Source organism: Schistocerca cancellata, chromosome 8 (assembly GCF_023864275.1).
Source record: "Schistocerca cancellata isolate TAMUIC-IGC-003103 chromosome 8, iqSchCanc2.1, whole genome shotgun sequence".
In the NCBI taxonomy this organism is placed as follows: domain Eukaryota; kingdom Metazoa; phylum Arthropoda; class Insecta; order Orthoptera; family Acrididae; genus Schistocerca; species Schistocerca cancellata.
In genome coordinates this window covers 558788115-558811249 of record NC_064633.1, presented here as the reverse complement: position 1 = coordinate 558811249, position 23135 = coordinate 558788115, and the positions used below count along the sequence as shown (strand labels likewise).

The 23135-nt window shown below is 38.8% G+C and overlaps 1 protein-coding gene and 1 long non-coding RNA gene across 2 annotated transcripts in view; one reads left to right on the top strand and one right to left on the bottom strand.

The window, feature by feature from the left end:
• Positions 1-639, top strand: part of LOC126094649 (DNA repair and recombination protein RAD54-like) — a 75556-nt gene extending 74917 nt beyond the window's left edge. The window contains exon 4 of the mRNA XM_049909146.1: positions 10-639. Within this exon, the coding sequence (XP_049765103.1) occupies positions 10-382 (373 nt within the window). The 3' untranslated portion in view covers positions 383-639. The remainder of the gene's footprint in view (positions 1-9) is intronic.
• The window catches only part of LOC126094651 (uncharacterized), a 36499-nt gene extending 34098 nt beyond the window's left edge, over positions 1-2401 (bottom strand). The window contains exon 1 of the long non-coding RNA XR_007521859.1: positions 2032-2401. This is a non-coding gene — a long non-coding RNA (uncharacterized LOC126094651). The remainder of the gene's footprint in view (positions 1-2031) is intronic.
• Between the last annotated feature and the right edge of the window lie 20734 nt (positions 2402-23135).

The following is a 23135-nucleotide window of genomic DNA, read 5'->3' as shown; positions in this document are numbered from 1 at the left end:
GTATTTCAGGCTCTTGTGCACAGGTACTATAGAGGAGAAAATATTCCAGCGCCAAGCTCATAAGAAAGCTCTGAGCTCCTGTGTTGTGGACAATGAAGAGGATGTGGCCAGGCACTTCAGTCTTTCGGACCTGCGTGATCTTTTCCGACTTGAAAATGGAACACTCAGTGACACCCATGATAAATTTAAGTGCACACGCTGTGTCAATCGAATTCAAGTGCGGCCTCCACCAGAGGGCACAGACTGCACATCAGATCTTTCACAATGGAATCACTGTGCTGAGAAGCGCACTCTTGTTGACACTGTCCTCAAACAATGTTGGGATGCCGGTGTGTCATTTGTTTTTCATCATCGCTCACATGAGCAAAAAGCTGTTCCTTGATTTTCCGTATTCTTTTAATCTCTACAGAAACCATGTGAAGTCTGCATTGTATGTTAAATGTCTTTATTTGTTTTCACCCCAACTAGTTCAAAATGTTCTGTGCAAATATATTTATTACTTCTTTATGTTGAGAGTGCTGGTGCATGAGAAGCAGCACACCCCTCTACAGAGTGTATGGTTTCTATATAAAGAAATAAATATGATTATGTATTTTGACAAAAACTATTGTACCCATTGGTTCATTAATGCATTAAACTTTCACAAACATAAGTGATAACAAAATGCTTTGCTCTCTCTCTCTCTCTAGGCAATATTACACAAAGGGAAGAGGACATAGATGAATATGAGATGGGAGATGCGATACTGCAAGAAGTAAGCTGAAACATGGCCTCCTTAGAACAACTGATACCCTTGTAAGAGTGAGCCACAACAAAACTATTCCATCTGGTATGCAAGATGTTTGGGGCAGTGGAAAAACCCCCAGACTTCAAGAATATAAAATAAAGGGCAGTAAAATGAAAGGAAGACAGATAGAAAAAATAAGTAAACTGTTTATTATTCCAAAAGTAACTGCTGTAACTGTTAATACATCAATCCCACTGTCAAACAAGACAGTCACTGCCTTCATGGAAAAATGTTTTTGTCTGTCATGGAACCATGATTGTACCCAGATGTGGACCTCTTCCTCTGAAGCAAACTGATTGCCTCAAATTTTGTTCTTCAGGGCTTAGAAATATGTAAATCACATGGAAAGAGATCCAGAGTATATGGAGGATGTGTAAGGGCTTGCCAGCAAAACCTTTGCAGCATAACTGAAACAACAGCACGCCAGCTTCAGGAAAGTCACAACGACCTATTTCTTTGACTGTGAGTGCTCGCGCCCATTAACTTTCCCGAACACAGTGCCACAATTGACACAAAGCAGTACGTGTCCACTTTGCAAAAACTGAAGTGCACCATCAAGTCCAAACACTCAGGAATGTTGACAGTCAACATCATTCTGTTGCACGATAATACATGCCCACATGTTGCCAACATTGTTTCAAATACACTGCAGAAGTTCCACTGAGAAGCCATTACGCATCCTCCATACATTCTCGATCTCTTCCCATATTTTTGATTTTTGGAGCCCTGAAGAAAGACATTCATGGCCTTTGATTTGCTTTGGATAAAGATGTGTTCACCTGGTTAAAACCATGGTTTCATAGGCATTGTCTATCTTGTCTCACAATAGGATATATGTATTGATAATTATGGTGATAACTTTTGAAATAATTAACAGTTTGCTTACTTTTTTTCTCTTCTGTGTCATTTTCATTTGACTACCCCTTATAACTCCAGTTCCAAAGGAAGTACATGCTTAGTGATGGGAATATGACTGAACTAACAGTTTGTAACTGTAGTTTTGGTTTAGGTGTGGTTGTTCCTTCACATTCACACCACAAAAAGTCACCTGGGCAGCTTTGAAAGGGTTGAAATATTCCAGATGGAAATGTTACTCGGAAATGTTACAGCAGAAATTAGAAGAGCAACTCTGAAACGGCAACAATAAAAAATGGTCTTGTTTTGCCAAGAGCCTAGTCTAATCAGTTAAAATGATTTCACACATTAGTTTTGTTATGGGAACTCACCATTGGTTTTCTCTTTACCTGAGCATTGAAAAGGCGGTTGTGAATTTCTGATACATGGAGATCAAGCAGGTGTAAAGAAGGCAATGACTTTCTGTACACCACTTGGATAGAATTAGGAATTGTGCTACAAAGCACATCACATTGTAGCTACAACTCAGACTTTGTGCCAAATCCAGGGACTCCAATTCAGGATTCTGAAACACTAACAAAACAAAAAACACAGATAATGCTTATCTTCAACTACTGCAAACTAGCTTCAACTTACTTCTTGTTTGTACAGCAGGCTTAAGTTTTGTCACCAGATAATGAATTTTGTCATGAAAAATATACCAGACCATACACTTCAGATGATAAACTAGAAACTATGTACAATACATATGGTGCTTCACTGCAGGTTTTTAATTCAGTGTGCTTAAAATATCATTCACAACCCATCACAGTAAAGCTCATCGTATGACTACACTAAACTTCCTGCTTTCATACAACTTTTTTTAGAAATTAATATTTGCAGTAGTTTCTGTTCTTATTGATTGGCCCACTTGGAATCATCATTAATAATCTAGTTCCATAACAATGAAAATGATATGCACCAAAGCATCCACTTCTTGACTGGCTTTGTTTGTGATTTACTCAGTGACCACATTCAAACCTTTGTTGACCAGCATGAAACACAAAACATTGAAAATTCGTTTTGTAGTGGAGACCTACAATCTACACATGCATGACTTGGAGGAACTGCAAGAAAAAGCATGCTTCTTTTTGCACACAATTGGGAGGGCAATGATGCTTCAGAAGAGTATGCAACCATTTCCACATGCTCTCTGAAGCAGGGTATTTTCCCATATAGACTGAAGTATGCCATTGTTATACCACTGCATAAAAAAGGGGATACGTCTGATGTCAACAACTACCGCCCAATCTCTCTTCTGACTGTCTTGTCCAAAATTCTTGAAAAACTAATGTATTGTAGAGTAGCTTCACATCTTTGTAAAAATAAAGTTTTAACAAAATGTCAGTTTGGTTTCCAGAAGGGTTTTTCAACGGACAATGCTATATATACTTTCACTAATGAAATATTAAATGCTCTAAGTCACCTGTTGGGATTTTTTGTGATGTATCAAAGGCTTTTGATTGTGTAAATCATGGAATACTTCTAGATAAGCTCAAGTAGTGTGGTATGAATGGGACAGTGCTCAAATGGTTTAAATCATACCTAACTGGAAGAGTGCAGAAAGTTGAAATAAACAGTTCACATAATATGCAAAAAACTGGTGATTTCTCAAACTGGGGAACAATCCAGAATGGGGTGCCGCAAGGTTCGGTCTTGGGTCCTCTGCTGTTCTTAATATATATTAATGACATTGCCATTCTATGTTCACGAAGATGCAAAGCTGGTACTTTTTCCCGATGATACAAGTATAGCTATCACACCCGACAGACAAGAATTAACTGGTGAAATTGTAAACGATGTGTTTCAGAAAATCATTAAGTGGTTCTCTGCAAATGGGCTCTCATTAAACTTTAACAAAACACAGTATATACAGTTCCACACAGTAAATGGAATGACCCCATTAATAAATATAGACTTCGACTAGAAATCGGTAGCTAAGGTAGGATATTCAAAATTTCTAGGTGTATGCATTGATGAGGGGTTGAATTGGAAAAAACACACTGAGGATGTGCTGAAACATTTGAGTTCAGATACTTATGCGATTAGGGTTATTGCAAATTTTGGTGATATACATCTGAGTAAATTAGCTTACCTCGCCTATTTTCAGTCTCTGCTTTCGTATGGCATCATATTCTGGGGTAACTCATCATTGAGTAAAAGAGTGTTCATTGCACAAAAGTGTGTAATCAGAGTAATTGCTGGAGCTCATCCAAGATCATCCTGCAGACACTTATTTAAAGAGCTAGAAATCTTCACTGTAGCCTCACAATATATATATTCACTTATGAAATTTGTTATTAACAATCTGAACGAATTCAAAAGTAATAGCAGTATACATGGCTACAACACTAGGAGAAAGGATGATCTTCATTACTCAAGGTTAAATCTAACTTTGGCTCAGAAGGGGGTAAATTATGCTGTCACAAAAGTCTTTGGTCACTTACCTAATAGCATCAAAAGTCTGACAGATAGCCATAAAGCATTTAAAAGGAAATTAAAAGAATTTCTTAGTGGCAACTCCTACTCATTAGATGAATTTTTGGATATAGTAAGTGGGTAATTTCCCAACCTCCACAAAAAAAAATAAATAATAATAATAATAATAATATTGAGTGTCATGTAATATTTTGTCTAATGTAATATCTTGTACAGGCACCTTTTATTAATCTGACATGTTCCACATCATTACGAAGTGTCGTATTCATGGGTTTTTTTTTTTTTTTTTTTTTTTTTTTTTTTTTTTTTTTAGATGGCCGGGGAAGTGCAAAAATGCAGATCAAACATGGGACCTGGTTAGAACTAGCAAACATTCATATTATAGTTGTATATTGTCATAGCTGTGTTGGGAAAGAACCAGAACTCCAAGCTCTCATAGAAAGCACTGAAGCAGATATCATTAGAGACACTGAAAACTGGGTAAAGCTGGAGATAAGTTCAGTTAAAGTTTACACCACGGACCTAACAGTGTTCAGAAAGGATGTACATCCACACTCTGCAAACCACCATGAAGTGCGTGGCAGAGGGTACGTCCCATTGTACCAGTTATTAGGGTTTCTTCCTGTTCCATTCCCATATGGAGCACAGGAAGAATTCATCTGTGTGTGCTGTAATTACTCTGATCTTGTCCTCATGATCCCTAAGGAAGCGATACATAGGGGGGTTTAATATATTCGTAGAATCACCATTAAAAGCCGGTTCTTGAAACTTTCTTAGCAGACTTTCTCAGAGATGTTTACACCTATCCTCAGCAGTCTGAAGAGTTCAATCCTTCTTTCCATTGCTCAAGTAATAACGCGTATGATGACTGACAGATTTAAAAATTTTTTGAAGGAGAAGAAGACAATGCAGCTGGACTGAACTATCAGAATCAAGAAGCTATGCACAGGTATTCACAGGTGATGTATTCTAGAATAGTGTCTCACATTAGCAACAATAATATCATCAGCAAAATACAGTTTGGGTTTCAGAAGGGTTGCTCACTCAGAATGCCATTTACATGTTCACTCATCAGATTTTACAAGCATTAAATAATAAAATAGCTCCAGTTGGTATTTTCTGTTATCTATCTAAGGCATTTGACTGTGTGAATCACAGTATGCCCCTTGATAAATTAAAGTTTTGTGGGACTGATGGCAAAAGCAACCAATGGATAATGTCATATTTAACCAAAATACTGCATAAAGTTGTACTTAGTAAGCAATATAGTCTGGGGACACAATTCTGACTGTGGAGAAATCATGTATGGAGTTCCATAAGGCTTAGTCTTAGGCCCACTTATGTTCTTCATACATGTAAAAAATGTTCTGTCCAAAATACAACAAGCAGAATTAGTTCTCTTTAGAGATGACACCAGTATTGTAATACATCCAAGTGCACACACAAAAACAGAAGAAATGGTAAATAAAGTGGATAAAGCATCAATGACTAATTTTCTGTGAGTAGTCTTGTCCTCGGTTTTAAAAAGATGCGATATATTCAGTTCTGCACATCTAGGAGTACTATACCAATGATAAGTGTAACACATGGCAAGGAAATAATAAATAGGGTGGAAACTAAAAAAATCTTAGATGTCAATATCGATGAGGATTTAAATTTGGAAAAAAGCACATTATGGAGCTTGTGACAAAGTAAGATGGGATCTCTTTACTTCATCTCTTGTTTTGCCATCTGCCTCCTTCAATACATTTTACTTTCACCTTTGCCTAATTACCATTAACATGTGTGAGTATAATCTGCATTTCCAGAAAAGAGAAAGGTTGGCCCTCAGTCTTAAGGAATATAGCACCAGGTCCATTTTTGTGCTTAGTTTTGTGTATGTAATTAATTTCCTAATTTATTTTGACTATTCCTAGTTAATATCTTTTGTTCTGGGGTTGAAATGAGTAATTGTTTTGTGACTTAGATTCTATTGTTGACTTGTAAACAAATATAAATTTTGTAATAATTATAAACATTGGAAGAAGAACTGCTAGGATTCTTAAAGTATTTATTTGGCTCTATTCAAAAACATATTAGCAAAGCCAGCTCGTAATTAATTCCAAAATAATTACCAGGTTTGTCAAAAGTATTATTTGGATAACTATAACTGTTAATTTCATTATTTAAACAAATAATTTGGCCTAATCTTTGTGGTAGAAGGAACTGTTAAAAGGAAAGAATTTTTTAATGTATTCAGTTAATTGAATGAGTTATGTTTTAATTGTAATTTGTGTAACTTAAACATTGAACAATGTATAGTTTCAGTGCCTATTATTGGGAGGATATGTAAAGGACGGATTTTTGGTCCCGAGGCAGTCAGTACACGGCCAATTTTCAGAGAAGAATTATGTACTATTTCAAGTAACAACAATGCCTCAACTTAACAGTGCAATAAGTGTAACACAAATAGGCCATGTGTTAGATCAAGTAATGACAATGTCTTTTCAAATTATTTAAGAAATGGTGTCACATGTACCGTATTATTCTGCAAGAACTGTGAATTATGTGGTTAGGTTTTTACTGCTCATAGATGTTCAACAGCAAACTATTGTAGCAGTATGCTGATATTGCCTGCAACCTATTAATGAGGCTTATCAATATTTACCAATAGTGAACAGGTCATATAATTGTGTAGTATTGGGATAGTGTGAACAGTGAAAGTAAAGAACTGTGAAATGCAATTGTGCAACTGTCGGCCAAATCATTAACAGTTTTCAGTGTTGAACTTCCACGCCCCCCCCCCCCCCCCCCTCCATATTTCAGCCAGTATAACAATGCAGTACGTCAACACTGAGGACTATCAACAAAGAAGTAAAGCAGGCAAACATCACAACTTCCCCTGTATTCTACCAACAAACCAAATCCTACTACCTGCTGTACCCAAAACTGAACCTAGAAAGATAGATAGATTAAATTCAGTTGGTTGTGATGGCATGCTTTTTTTGCGGTTAAAAGTAGCTTATCTTGTAGTAAAACTGAAGTAGATAGTTGCCGAGTCAGTTGACAACCAAAATAAATTAATAACTGTTTCCTTTTACCAATCTCAAGACTCGGATATTACAGTTGCAGGACATTTTAAGGAAAATTTGAGACACTCTTTAAACAGGTACCCAACCAACAAAATTTTAGTTGGAGATGACCTCAATCTACCCTTCATATGTTGGTCAAAAATAAATGTTTAGTCATTTGTAGGCATAAAACATCATCTGAAATTGTATAAATGCATTCTCGAAAAATTATTTTGAGCAATTAGTTCAGGAGGCCACACAAAGCATAAATGGTTGCAGTAACCTACTAGACCCCTTGACAATACAGTCCTGAGCAAATAGGGAGTATCATCATGATGGTTACAGGGATTAGTGACCTCAATGTGGTAGTACTGACACTGAATACCTTGACAGACAAATTAACCTAAAATAAATGCAAAATATATTTATTTTAAAAAAAGCACATAAAAATTCACCTGAAGAATTCCTAAGAGAGTGTCTCCATTTCTTGCAAATTAACTATGTAAGTGTTTGCCACATGTGTTTTAATTCAAAGAAATAGTATAGATAACAACTGAAAGATTTATATCAAGTAAATTATTAAGAGATTGAACAGATTCCCAGTAGTGCACAAAACGGTTCAGAACACTGTTGCAAAAGCAACAACAAACCATGCCAGATTTTAAAAAATGCAAAGTCTCCAAGACTGGTGACATTTTACAGAAGCTCAAAATTTAGCTCAGACTTCAATGTGAGATGCTTTTAATAGTTCCCAAAATGACACCATCTCTTGAAACTTTGCAGAAAATCCAAAGAGATTTTGGTTGTATGTGAAGCACACCAGTAGCAATCAATAGCTTCACTGTGTAATAGCGATGGTAATGTTACCAATGACAATGCCACTGAGCTACTAACTATAGTTTTCTGAAATTCCTTCACCAAATAAGAGGCATTAAATATTCCAGAATTCAAATCAAGAAAGCTGCCAACATGAGTAACTTAGAAGTTAATACCTTCGGTGTAGCAAAGCAACCTAAATCACTTAATGAAGGCAAGTCTTCTGGCACTGATTTTATGCCAATTAGATTCCTTTCAGAGCATGCTGATGTAATAGCTCCATACTTAGCAATCACATACAACCTTTCAGACAATGAAAGATCCATACCTATGGGCTGGAACATATCACACGCCATACCAGTACACAAGAAAAGAAATAAAAGTTTGCTGAATTGTAAATTCATATCACAGACCTCAATTTGCAGTAAGATTTTGGAACATATACTGCATCTAAATATTATGGCATACCTGGAATACCTTGAAGATAATGATCTATTGACACCTAGTCGGCACAGATTCAGAAAATGTTGTTCCTGTGAAACACAAGTGGCCCTCTATTCCCACAAAGTAATGAGTGCTATCAACAATGGATCTAGTTGATTCCATATTTCAAGATTTCACGAAGGATTTTAAACCCTCCCTCACTTGTGGCTTCTAATGGCAATGCAAGTCTATGGAATACCATCTCGTCTGTGTGACTGGATTTGTGATTTCCCTTAAGAAACAACGCAATTTGTAGTAACTGACAGGAACTCACTGAGCATAACAGAAGAGACATCTGGTATTCCTCAGGGAAGTTTCATAGGCCCTTTGGTGTTACTAATCTCTAAAAACAATTTGGCAGACAATGTGAACAGTCCTTCAGATTGTTTGTAGATGATGCTGTAGTTTACCATCTAGTAAAGTCATCAGAAGATCAATACGAATTACAAACTGATTTAGACAAGATATCTGTATGCTGTGAAAAGTAGCAATTGAACATGAATAATAAAAAGTGTGAGGTTCTCCATGAGAGAACTAAAACGGATCCTTTAAATTTTGATTACACAATATGTAACACAAATTTAAAGGTTGTCAATTAAGCTAAATACCCAGGGGTTCCAATTGTGAACAACTAAAGTTAGAACCAACATAAAAAATTTGTAAGGAAGGCAACTGTGTTTTATTGGCAGAATGCTTAGAATATGCTACAAATCTATTAAATAGCCTCACTACACTGCACTTGTCCATCCTCTGCTACAGTACTGGTGTGCAGTATGGGATACTCAGCAGACAGGATTGACAGAGGACATTGAAAAAGTTCAAAGAAGGCCAGCCCATTTTGTACTATCACAAAACTGGAGAGAGAGTGTCACAGATATGATATGCGAGCTAGGGTGGTGATCACTAAAACAAAAGCATTTTTTTGTGTCTGTGAGAACTTTGCATAACATATCAGTCACCATCTTTCTCCTCTGAATGCAATGATTTTGTTGACTCCCACCTACATAGGTAGAAAAGACCACTATAATGAAATAAGATAAATCAAATCTTGTGTGTTCATTTTTTTCCATGTGCTATTCGAGAGTAGAATGGTATACAAATGGTTCTGTGAACCCTCTGCCATGCACTTCGATGAGAACTGCAGAGTAGTTATGTAGATGCAGATTACAAACAATAATACAAATCTCCCAGCAGAATGGTGTGCAAAGAAGTTCAGTACAGAAACATCTCGAATAAAACCTGGGCCAATTTGGTCAAGCTGTCTTCACCAATGAGTGCAAAATTTGTCTGGTGTTTGACGATCATCATAAAAGCATTTGGAGACAGTGAGGCACCAATGTGCATCTCATGCAAACAGCCCCACAAGTACAACAGAAATGTGGGTCAATCACATTTTGAGCCAGTATCAAGTATGGATGTCAGATCTAACCTGCTTGCAGATTAAAGGGGGGGCCAGGGTACTGGCTAGCCTGGATGTGGTTTTTAGGCAGTTTTCCATACACACTTAGATAAATACTGGACTGATTCCGAGATTCCACTTCAGTTATACAACGCATAAATACTTTGAAAACTGATACTTGCCAACTCCTTCCTCCAGGAGACAGGGATCAGCCAAATGAAATGGTTAGATGTATGTGCTGATATGAAACCAATAGAGCAAGCTTGATATCATTTGAAACTTGCAGTGTATCATAGCAGTAACATTCCTCACACACTGAATTACCTCACAAGGACCCCCACTAAAATGTGGGACAGGGTTGAGGGGCTACAGCATACTGAGGAGGATTCATCCACATTAAAATCTGCTGGGTGGAGCAACTTGGCATCTAAATGAACAGACTGCCTTGATTTCAAAGTGAAACTAGCATTTAACAACTATATTATGAAAAGGATAGATTGATACTATAGAGGAGATGATGAGTCACAGACAGGCACAAGAAAAAAACTGTTATACATTTGAGCTTTCAGCTAAAAGGCCTTCTTCTAAAGTAAAAAATACACACATGCACAACACAGGCACACAAATGACCACTGTCTTTAACTGCTGAGACTGGACTGGCAGGCCAACTTCAATGGCCAGAGGCAATGTTCATGTGTGCGTGGTTTGTTATTGTGTGTGCATTTCCTACTTTAGAAGGCCTTTTCGCTGTAAGCTCAAATGTATAGCAGTCCTTTTGTTGTGTTTGTCTGTGCTTTTTGTTGTGTTTGTCTGTGACTCAGTGTCTCCTCTATAGGGTGAGCAGCAATCTGTCCTTTTCATACAACTGTCATTGCTCCATCCATCACACCTATCATGTAAAGTCCCTACCCATCTGGGGCTTCTACAAACACCATTAAGGACAAACAGAAGTTGCATGACACTGACAAAATATGACAAACAGCATTAAAGGTGATTCAAATATTACACCAACAACCTGTCACTTTTGCAGCCTTTCTATATATAAAGGATGCATATGGTGATGTGGATATTTCTACATTTTGACAAAACCTATGTGATGTGGGTACAACACCAAAAATATTTAACTGGTGCTTGTATTTACTACAACACAGACTTTTAAAATTAAGCACGACAGACAGATGATTGATTTCCAGTACCATCAATAAAGGTTTATCACAAGGAGATCCCTTGACCCTGTTACTTTTTAACATGTGCACCAGGTTGATTGTTCAATGATTATATTATCTTGTCAGATTTCTACAGTGTGCGGATAACTTTGTAATATACACCACACACAAGGACCAGAAACATGCCCTGAACTACCTGAAATGAGATGTCAACACTGTGGTAACTGGGTTACTTGAGATAGGAATTGATGTGGTCCTTAGAAATGCAATGTTTTTCCGTCTTTACCATACACAGAGCAGACAAAGACACAATTTCCTTTCAAACTAATAACCAAACTATTTTAGCATCTACTTGTGTTAAGTTTTTGGGTATGCAGCTAGACATTCAATTGGCATGGCAAAAATGTGCCAACAAACTCCAGGTTAAGGTACATAACAGAATTAACACCCTGAAAGCTTTGGCTTGCACTAACTAGGGAATCGACCCTAGGACTATCTTACATCTGTATAAACAGTCAGTCAGGAGCAAGATGGAATATAGCTGCATGTTGTATCAGTACACTCCCATGTCATGATTGAAGATTCTACACCATATACAATTAGCAGCTCTGCATATTTGTGGAGGCTATATTAAAACTACTCTTATATCTGTCATGTAAGCAGAGCTGGCAATTCCTCCACTCGTTATGAGTGTTATGTTGATGGACATATCTTCTACCAATCATCCATTACATTGGAAATTACCTCAATTACTGCATCTGATAAAAATTAAGTCACACTGGTCACAGGAACCCAAACCACTCCTACCAATATCATATAACAGGTGAATATTCATACAGCATAACATTAACATCAGTTTCGCTTAGGTCATGTGGTGTCAAGCAAACAATATCACTTCAAAAATTCAAAGAACTTTATACGGTAGTTATATATGTAATCCATATGTAACCCCAAGTGAACAGAGAGCTTTTACACAGTCAAAGTTGGTCATAACTGGCACAACTGTGCACAAATGGTTCCAAAATGTATGTGTCTGTGGGTGCCACATTCTTTGATGATCAAACTGGGCATGGATACTTTTTCCTACTGTCTTCTGAAGCAATGATATTAACCACAGAGTTGTACACCATTCGTCAAGTTACACTTTACACGGTCAACTTACAAGTTGACAAGGTCCTAGTACATACTGACTTGATGAGGGCCCTACACTATGAGGGCAGCCAAAGGAAAAACTTTTAATCCTTTGGCACATGATATAGTGCACAGTCTCAGTTGAGCAATGGAGCTGTGTCAATAGATACTAGGACATGTTGGAATCTGCACATTTGTTGCCCCTACAACAAACGTGCAGATCAGCTCACAAATATGGTACAGAATCTATTTCCTATTGACATACCCCTACCATACAGTGATTTTTGTATTAAACTCACCAGACAAGCAAAAACAAAACAGACAACAGTAGTGGACATAGAACATAACATCAAAGGCACATAGTATTGGGCTTTTCAGCAACAGGTTCCACAAAACCATTGGTTTCTCAACTTGACACTCAAGAGAAGAGAAATGGTTACTCTTAACGTACTAAGATCAGGTCACATGAAAAGCAATAAAACAAGACATCTGTTAAAATTCCTTCCTTCTTCAAACTATGATTCCTCCCTCATTGATGAGGACATTGTATACAGGGTGAGTCACTAACTATTGCCACCTAGAATAACTCTGATAGTAAGATAGTAGCTGAAAAGTTTGCTGCATGGGACAACGGGGGCCATAACATGATGTTGGTTTTTTGTTGCTAGGTGGGGTTGCATCAGAGACATGAAGGTCAACTTTGTTTTTTTTAAAAATAGGATGCTATAGCTTCGTACTTATTTTCTGATAGCGGCTATCAAGACAAATCCAATTATGTGTAACAGTAGGGTCTTTCAAGGTCAAAAAGGTGGCATGAACCTCCATTTACAGAAGGTATCAGTGCAGTGCTGCAATCTTCTTATCATAGATTGAGTGGTATTCGTTATCACTTCAGCACTTATCGAAGCACATGCTTTGACAATTCTCTCTTGTATATCGTGCAAATAGTAAATATTCACTGAATACCGTGTATCCATCAAACTTGCCATTGACATGTAAACACCATTTGACAGTTTCGCAATGCAACATTAATAGGAACGGTAAGACATATCGTCAAATCAGGTGAATCTGAATGATGTATTCCTGAGAAGAACAAGTCGATATGCTTCTCATTTACGGAGGATGCCAACGAAATGCAGTGAGAGCTACTGACTTACATGCTGAAAGATATTCTCAATGTACTCACCCTACATGTTGTACATTTAAATATGTGTATGATAAATTGAGAACAATTGGATCTTTGGCGCATCGGAAACGTATCCGACAAAGGAAAGTTACTAATGAGGAAACGGAAATTGGTACTCTTGCCACTGTGTCTCGAGATCCTTGTGTTAGTTTGCATCAAATCGCAAGGGAATCTGGCATGATCCAGTGTAGTGTTCTTTGGTTCTGCATCACCTTAAATACTATCCTTACCATATCAGTCTCCACCAAGAATTAACTGGTATGAATTGTATGTATCACATTGAATTCTGCCGGTGGGCTCAACTTCATATTCAGAGGGATGCCACATTTATTAATTTGATTTTATTTACTGATGAGGCTACATTCACAAACCATGGAAATGTTAATTTTCATAACATGAATTATTGGGCAACTGAAAATCCATGCTGGCTGTGGCAAGTTGCACACCAAAAACCGTGGTTGGTGAACGTATGGTGTGGGATTCTGGAGGACAGAATTATAGGCCCCTATTTCATCAAAGTACACCACATTCCTGCAAGAAACATTAGGTCTGTTATTGGAAGAAATACCTTTAGGAACAAGGAACAGAATGTGGTATCAACACAATAGTTGTCTGACACATTTTTTGCTGATGGCTAGAAATGAGTTGCAGAGACAATTCCCAAATCGTTGGATTGGATGCAGAGCAGATGTGTCGTGGCTGGCTTCTTTGCCAGACTTGATGCCTCTGGATTTTTTTCTTGTGGGGATTCATAAAAGACATTGTTTATAAAGATGTTCCAACTACACCTGAAGATATTTGAGAGAGAATTGTCAGAGCATGTGCTTCGATAAGTGCCGATGTGAAGGAATACCACTCAATCCATGGTAAGAAGATTGCAGCAGTGCATTGATACCAGTGGTCATCACATTGAACACCTTCTGTAAATGGAGGTTCATGTCACCTTTGTGACCTTCGTTGACCTTCAAAGACCTTACTGTTACACATCATTGGATTCATCTTGATACCCGCTATCACAAAATAAGTACCAAACTATAGCATCACATTTAAAAAAAAAACACAGTTGACCTTCATATCTCTGAAGCAATCCCACATAGCAATAAAAAACCAATGTCATATTATGTGTCCCATTGTTCCATGTAACTTTTGTCCCACAAACTTTTCAGCTCATATCATACTTTCAGAGTTATTCTTAGTGGAAATAGTCAGTGACTTACCCTGTATATAAGGTTGGTGCATAAATTTGTAGAATTTTTCCATTTGTTTAACATACACAACAGATACACGTAACAGAGATTTTATTTATCAATAACATATTCTCCTTCACTATTTACAACAGTATGCCAATGCTGAGGTAACTTTTCAATTTCACGACTGTAGAAATCACATGGTTTTGAGGGAAAGAAGTCATTGAGCCATGTTCAGAGAACATTTTCATTCAGAAAGGAAGCTCCTTGAAAGTTGTTCAATAGAGAGCAGAAAAGGTGAAAATCTAAGGGTGTAAGATCAGGTGAATAAGGTGGGTGCAGGATGACTTCCCAACCCTACTCCTGTATAGTGTTTTTTGTCAGTCTAGCAGAATGCAGATGGGTGTTATCATGGAGTAGCATCATTTCACACAGTCTTCTAGGCCATTGTTCTTGAACTGTGTCTGCAAGATGTCTCAGTTGTTGACAAAAAATGTCAGCAAAGATAGTTTACCTCTGGGAATCAATTTGTAGTACGCCACATTGTCGCTATTTCACCAGACGCATGACACTATCTTTTGTGGGTGCATGCAGGTCTTTGAATGACTAGCTGCTACTTTGTTTGGAATCAACCATTCTCTTCTTTTCTTTATGTTACCACAAAGACACAATTTCTCATCACCAGTAATAACACAGGATAGGAGTGGTTGGTGTTGCTCCCGAGCCACTTGATGATGAGCAAGCTGAATGCATATATGGCCACTCACTGATTTTTGTGATTTTGGCTTAGAGCATGTGGTACCCCTGCACCCAATTTCTGAACCTCCCCAATCATGTGGAATGATCCCAGTTCATCACATCTGCCTATTCTCGAGTACACTGATGTGAATAATTGTAGATTAAAACATTTAAATGATCTTCATGCTCTGTCCAATGGCATTATCCCCACACATGGTGCAAGTGTTTCTGGCTGCCATTGCTGCTGTCACCCCTCTATTGAATGCAAACAAAATAATATATCAGAAATGTTCCAGTTTCTCCACTTGGCACTCCATTTTCTACAATCCACAGCTGTGGCAATTGATAAATAAACGCATAGCATATAGAATATCAACATGCCAAACAAAAATGCTAGGAACTTATGCACCAACCTAACATATTCATAGAGTGTGATAAATACAATCATCCATGAACAATTACACTGTACAATATTTTAAAAATAAAGGACTGTTTTTCTCTTATGGTAGCTCTTAGTTCCATAAACAGATCTGTTGCTAAATGTGTTTTCCATTTCATTTTTCTTTCTAAAATGGGATTTTAAAATTTGAGGGTATCTTTAATGTTTCATTATTTAGTATGTAACTGGATTTTATGATAAAAGTTTGCAGCTTTTATTGTAATAGTGCAGTCAGACTAATGTACTTGGTTGACTCCTTATCTTGCTTAATTATGTTTTATATTTTGTAATGAAACTGCTTTGTATTTGTATCATTATGTGCAATAATTGTATCTGGTGAAATGGGCTCTGTCTGAAATGAAAATAAAATAAGTTATGCAAATATCCTCGGACAAAAGATGCTCTGTAACTGCTTTTGTTGCAAGTTGTTCACTTCAAGTACTGGCTCTCTCACAAGAAATAATTTAAGAGACTGGCAGATTTTGTCAAAAATTCTCCGTAACCATGAAGTGTTCTGCAACTATATTATTGAAATGTGCAACTGGAAAGCACTTTCTCACAGAACTAAAAACTAAAAATTAATGGATCAGGTAACTTAAGTTCAAAATTATCAGGAACAAAAGAGGTGGAGATTGTTTTTGCTGAGGTCTTCCGTTAAGAGCTGACCACGAAATGTTGGAAAATTCAGGTAATGGAAACTTTTTAGGGCAAGTAGAATTAATGACCAAGTTCAATCACATATTAAATTATTATTAAGCATATGGCTAAACCTGGAAGAGTGGTTACTTGCTTAAGTCAGAGCATACAAAATGAAATCATTGCCATAATTTCTGATGACATTGTATCTGTCAAGAAGGATACCATACTGAAAAATAATGTAATTGTGTCAACAATGTACGAAAAAGACAGATTGCAACCTACTGTAAAGAAGACGCGTCACGTTGCAGTCATTCACAATTAAAAGACACTTATATATTGTTGGGGACAGCAGTCCAATATTCAGTCTTTCCTTCTCATCCTGTCCAGTAAGTTCCCCCTGACCTGGTGTTCTGGGTGACACTTTCGAAGTATACCCCTTTTCCTGAACCTTCCCAGACCTTTTCCTTCACCCCTTTTCCTTCCCCTTCAACTCCTCTGCTGGAAGAAGAAGCCACCTTTTTGTATGTGTGTGTTCTCCTGCCACTGCTTGGTGAGTAGATTTTTTTAACCCTTGCTGTGCTCATAGCTTGAACTTGGTTGTAAGTGAAGAAGTTAAATTATCTTAACTGCGCTACATTTTATTCAATGCGGTTCAAAGACTGTTCACATTATTTTCTGCCTCTGTGCAGTTCTGGGAAGCATTCAAGAATCACAGAATTCTAACTCTGAAGCCACTGTGTGGTACAAGATGGGAAGCTAGAATTGAAAGTGTTTGGTTTGTGAGAGCTGAGCTTAGTAGCATAAGACTTGCATTAGCAGAGTTAAAGAACACTTGCAAAAATGATCCAATATGTTCACTGAAATATCTAGTCTCTTTAAGGAAATCACAAAATTTAAGTTTTCTTTGTGTGTTGTGATATGGCATAGTGTCCCTTACCATAGAGTCAATAGAGTCAATAAAGCAGTTCAACATGGAAGTGTGCAATCAGACACTACAGTAAAATTAATAAAATCAACACTTGGTGTTTTTGGAGAATATAGAGCCTATGGCTTTGAAGAGACAGAGAAAGAATCAGGGGAATTTGTTGCAGCTTTAGAAAATGTTGCTGAATTGACAGATCCAGATCTGCGACACTTAAAAGGCAGTTTTGTTACTCCAGGGGAAGAGAATCCCTTAACCCTCTAACCGGAACATCGTTTACTCGGCGGTAAGATGGAACATCGGTCTGCTAGACCGCTAGGACATTTAAAGTGTATTTTTCTCTATTTTTATGACTTTTCCGCACTTCTACGTTGCTTCTCTCTCTCTTTAAGGTGTAATTAAACATAATAATAGGTTTTTGAACCATAATATTTGTTAAAATACCAGTAAATTCAAGTTTATTACTAGGAAAAACTTTAATTTGCAGTGTTTTGTTGTTTACACATTACTCCTTTAGAAATACTTTTTTTTACATTATTATAGTTACAACACAAAGAAAATGAATACTAAAATGTAATGCAAAGAAAAAATTTAACTTTTATTTTTAATTGCACAAGTCTTGCACACTTTTCGTGAACACTCCAAGCACGTTGGTTCTTCGCAAGAAATACACTTGTAGGCAGTTTTCCTCTTTTTTTGATATGGACAAAATCGACAGGTTTTTCTTTTACCAAGTGTGTCCGTCGGACACTCATCAACTCGAACAACAAATTTATTCCGTTGGCTAACGATTTGCTTTTCTTTTGCTGCCTCTTCTTCTAAAGATGAAATAATACTTTGTAGCTCTTGAGGCAGATTGGAGATTGCCAGTCGGGATTTTACGAAATCGTAGACCAAATATAGAGAAACTCTTTTCAGGAAATCAAAACGTGATACGGTTTTCTTCTCTCCAAAAAGTCCATAAAGTATACTTGCGTTTGATCCAGCCATGGCCACCATGTGGTAAAAAATAGCCAACGGCCACCTTCTTGTTTTGCGATTAGTAGAATAAACACTGCACTTCATATCTAGCGTGTCTATTCCACTTTTTGTGGCGTTATAAAAAGATATGATTTCAGGTTTATCATTTGAAACGTCAGTGTAATTGGAATGATGCATTGACGAAAGAAGTAGGACTGCCTTATTCCTTTTTGGGACATAAGAAAGCAGAGTCATTTCTTTCGTAAAGCCATAAAGGCTGGACCCAATTTCACGATCGCTTCTTGCTTGAAATTCTGCTGGTATCTGGGGTCTGTTTCTTTTTAGTGTCCCAACTAATGTCAAATTGTGAGCTAGTAGCTCCTGGGCAAGTTCCACAGAACAAAACCAATTGTCGCAACTAATATTTCTGTTTGTGCCATACAGCCCTTTAGATAGGCGGATTACAGACTGCGTGGGAATGCTCTTTTTCTTTTCTGCTGTAGAAAGTGTGGCTCCATCACAGCCTTTGCCGGAGTAGATGTAGGCATTGTAAATATATGCATTGTGTGCATCTGCCAGACCCATGACCTTAATGCCATATTTAGCCGGTTTATTCGGCATATATATACGAAATTTAACCCTCCCTCTGAAAGGCACCAAAGTTTCATCAACTGTCAAATGCGCTCCAGGGCTATAAATTTGTTGGCAGTTCCAAATAAACTTATTAAATATGTCTGTAATGGCAGCAGCTGGGTCATATTTTTCCCTCTGTTCCCTCGTGCTCGAGTCATCGAATCTAAATGCCCTAAGCAATATTCCTAATCGCTTTTCTGTTATTATTGATCGAAAAATTGGCCTCCCCAAGACCGAAGTGGAAAACAGCGAGGTCATAGGCTCCCTCGCAGATTTGAATATGCTGCAAAGAACTGTGACTCCAATCACAGCGTTCACTTCCTGCACAGTAGTGTCTCTGTAAGCTACACTTTCTTTTAGTTCAATAACAGAACGAATTTTGGCCAACTTTTCATTAGTATGCTTTACAATCGTCTCAATCATGTCGTCAGTAAACAAAAGGCGCCACACTTCACCTGGGAGTGGGTTTTTCCCCACGGTAAGAGCAGGCCCTTGTATCTTTGATAGCCGTACCTTTATTATATTGGATGCTGCTGTTCGCGTCTTAGAGCGAACAGGAGTTGATGACCATGTGAAACACTTGTTTCTTCCGTAGTAAGAAACTGGAAGACGACTCTCATCTAGAGTGTCATCAGAACGCGTAGATGAGCTAGCAACATCAGCAGGCTTCTGTGGAGTGATTAGTCTGCTTCCACCAGAAGTTATGTCAGACTGTGGTTGCTCTCCAGTTTCTTCGCGAACTGCGGTATTTTCGACTTCAAATATTTCTCGAATAGTTTCATCATCGCGATCATCATCATTGGGAGAGTCATCGTCATTATCTGTTTCATTGCGAAGATCTTGGATAGTAAGGTCCTCATCTGGAATGCATGATTCATCTGAATCCACTTCCGAGTCTGATTCTTCAAGGTAATTTTGAGAGCGTGCAAGGGCTACAATTCTTTTCGACCGATTTGAAACATATTTCGGACCTTCCATTGTAAACCTGCAAGGAAAAAGGGAAAAATGAGTTTTAACGAAATTTAATGGGGATAATTCTATCGCTGTAATAAGTTTGCGCGGTAAATTGGAGAATGTGTGTGAAAAACGGAAAGAGGAAAAATTAAAACGTTAAATACGAGTTGTTACACTTTTTTCTCGTTCTTCTATGAACACAAAAGTATTAAGCATCGTGTGGTGGCAAAAATTTCAATCAAATAGATGAAATGTTGCTACACAGAAAACAGAAGAGTTCAAAGAGTGGAACATCGGTCATACAGACCGACAAATGCGTGATACTTTAGGAACACCGGTCTGGGAGACCGGCAAAAATTTGACACTTTTAGGAACACCCGGTCTGTCAGACCGGGAGGGGAATGCATTTTTTCGGAACACGGTCTCACAGACCGACAATACGTAACAAAAATTCTACTTACTTGAAAACAATGCATGCGCCGACAATACGTTGTTGGCCAGCTGCGGTTCGGGACCCGACTGAAGATTACTGGGCTTCTCCCCACCCTCACGAACAATGCAGCGCCGTTAGCATTGTTAATGTCAACTATGGCGGTATCTCAGACCGATGTTCCGTTCAAAGGGTTAAGGGCAAACTACACCTATGCTGTATCAACAACACTGTGAAACAGACAGGTTGCTATTTGTTATAAAGGTGACAGATTGAGCAGCAGACAAGCACTATGGAAAGACTGTTACAAAGCCAAGTTATCCAACCTGCTGACATACTACTGCTGCCTTACAACACCACTATCCAACTCCTATCCTATCCATAGGACTCCTCCTCATCAACCCCTCATAGCAGCCAGTCCCTGCCTAGCTGACCTTTTCAGCTTTCCACATGTCTCAAAACTCCCTACCAATGCTCCACTAAATCCAGTGCCAAAACAATCCCAGAGCACTGTTGTTAACCTTTTGACCAAACTCCCGGCCCACAGCAGTTTCAGTCCTATACAGAGAACGCACTTTGAGTTCTAAGCACATTGGATTTGTCAAAGATCTGAGCTCCTTGTCCCAATCCCTGCAGCAGAAACACTTCTTTGCCACCAATTCCTCCAGCCAAAGCCAATCTAATCCCAACACTGAATCCTGTCTCTTCCAGTTCATACCATACATATCACCATCCAACAATGATCTTCCCTCACTTCCTGTCCCGTCTAACCAGCCCCTGGTCACCTTCCCGGAATTCCTTGCCTCTAATTTGGCCTCACCATTCTTCCCCAGATCCCTTCCTAAGAATATCAACCTTTCAGCAGAAGAAAGGACACTCATACACAGCCTCAAAACAGATCCTAACCTAATCGTTCCACTTCCAGACAAACGTTCCACCACTGTCATGATGAATCACAGTGACTACCCGGTAGAAGGCCTCTGTCATCAATTGTCTGGTGCCCTCTATAAATTCTGCCTGAATGATCCCATCCCAGAAGTCCAACACAATCTCCGATTGCTGCTTTAAGTTTTAGGTCCTCCCCACAGCCTCTTCCTTGAATCCAGTCCACTCCTGACCCCTACGATTCTCCATTGCCCACCTCCTACTTGCTCCCCAAAATCCACAAACCCAAAAATCGTGGATGCTTCATTGTAGCTCATTATTTTGCCACCACTGAAAGAATATCAGCCCTCACTGACCAACACCTCCAACCAATTGTCCAAAATCTAGCCTTCCACATCAAAGACACCAACCACTTCCTTTGCCAATTCCTGGGTCCCTACTCGTCACTGTTGATGGCCAGTTCCCTGTACACCGACATCTCTCATGCCCATGGTCTTTCCACTGTTGAACACTAACTCTCCCAATGTCCTTCAAACTCCGACCCAACTGCCTCATTTCTCAAATACCTTACTAACTTTATCCTAATACAGAACTACTTCTCTTTTGAAGCGAAAGTATAAAAACAAATCCACAGTACAGCCATGGGCACCCACATGGCACCCTTCTATACCAACCTGTTTATGAGCCACCTAGAGGAAACCTTCCAAACCTCCATAAATCCCAAACCATAATCTGGTTCAGGTTCGCTGATGATATCTTCATGATCTCAGGGCCAAGACTTCCTATCTTCTTCCCTTCACAACAACACCTTTTCTCCCACCCACTTCACCTCATCCTCCTGAACCCAGCATGCCATTTTCATGGATGTTGAGCTCATCTTCTCTGATGCCTCCATCCTCAACTCTGGCCACATAAAACCCACAGTACTGGCATTTCAACAGATGTCATACCTTCTGCACCATAAAATCTCTTCCATACAGCCTGGCCACCCAGGGACATTGTACCTCCAGTGTCACAACCATCAGTTTGCTGAAGGCCTCATGAAGGCCTTCACAGACAGGCACTATCTCCCAGATCTAGTCCACATACAGATTTCTCATGCCATATCCTCACACAACCCCAATCTTCCCACCACCCAAAGAACCAGTTACGAAGGAGCACGCCCTTCATTAAGTAAATACCACCGCAGACTGGAAGAACTTCACCACATCTTTCATCAGCACTTTGATTATCTATCATCAATGCCCTGAAATGAGGGGCATTTTACCCAACATTCTTGCCACACCTCCTAAAGTAGTCCAAACTCCAACCCCTTGCCACAGGCATCATATCCCTGTGGAACACTCAGGTGCAAGACCTACCAAATCCACCCACCCTACATTTCCTATTCCAGTCTTGTCACAGGCTTATCCTACTCCAGCTATGTCATATACCAGATCTACAGCACCCATTGCTCAGCGTTTTATATTGGTATGGAATAAGCCATACTGGCTAGAGCACTCAGAGCTGGTTGGTTGGATGATCAAAGGACAAACTACTATGTCATCAGTCCCTTTTCCCTCGAACAGACAGGTCTACATGACTGTACATCAGAGATGGCCTACCATGCACAACCCAGCAGAAAAAAATCCAAAGGTCAATAAAGGCTGGATAAGGGACAAGAAAGAAGACAGAGAGGCACAGGAAGAAAGGCAGGCAAGGTGCCCCATCTAGGGAGCAGCTGGAAGCCCCCAAAAGCAGAGTGCTATGAGGGGACATACATCCCTCACCCCCAGCCACTTACTGGCATTACGCTACTCAGAAATTGACCAGGAAAAGACTAACAACACGGGCAAGGCTAGAGAGGCTCAGATAGGTAAAAGACAAACAAGTTGAACAGACCATGCAGGAGGGGGGAGGAAGAGTAAAAGAGCAGGTAGGGTGAGAGCCAGGATGGACCACCAAGCCCAGACAGCTGCAGTATGGTGTGGGCACAGGAGGAAACAGTGTTCTGCCAA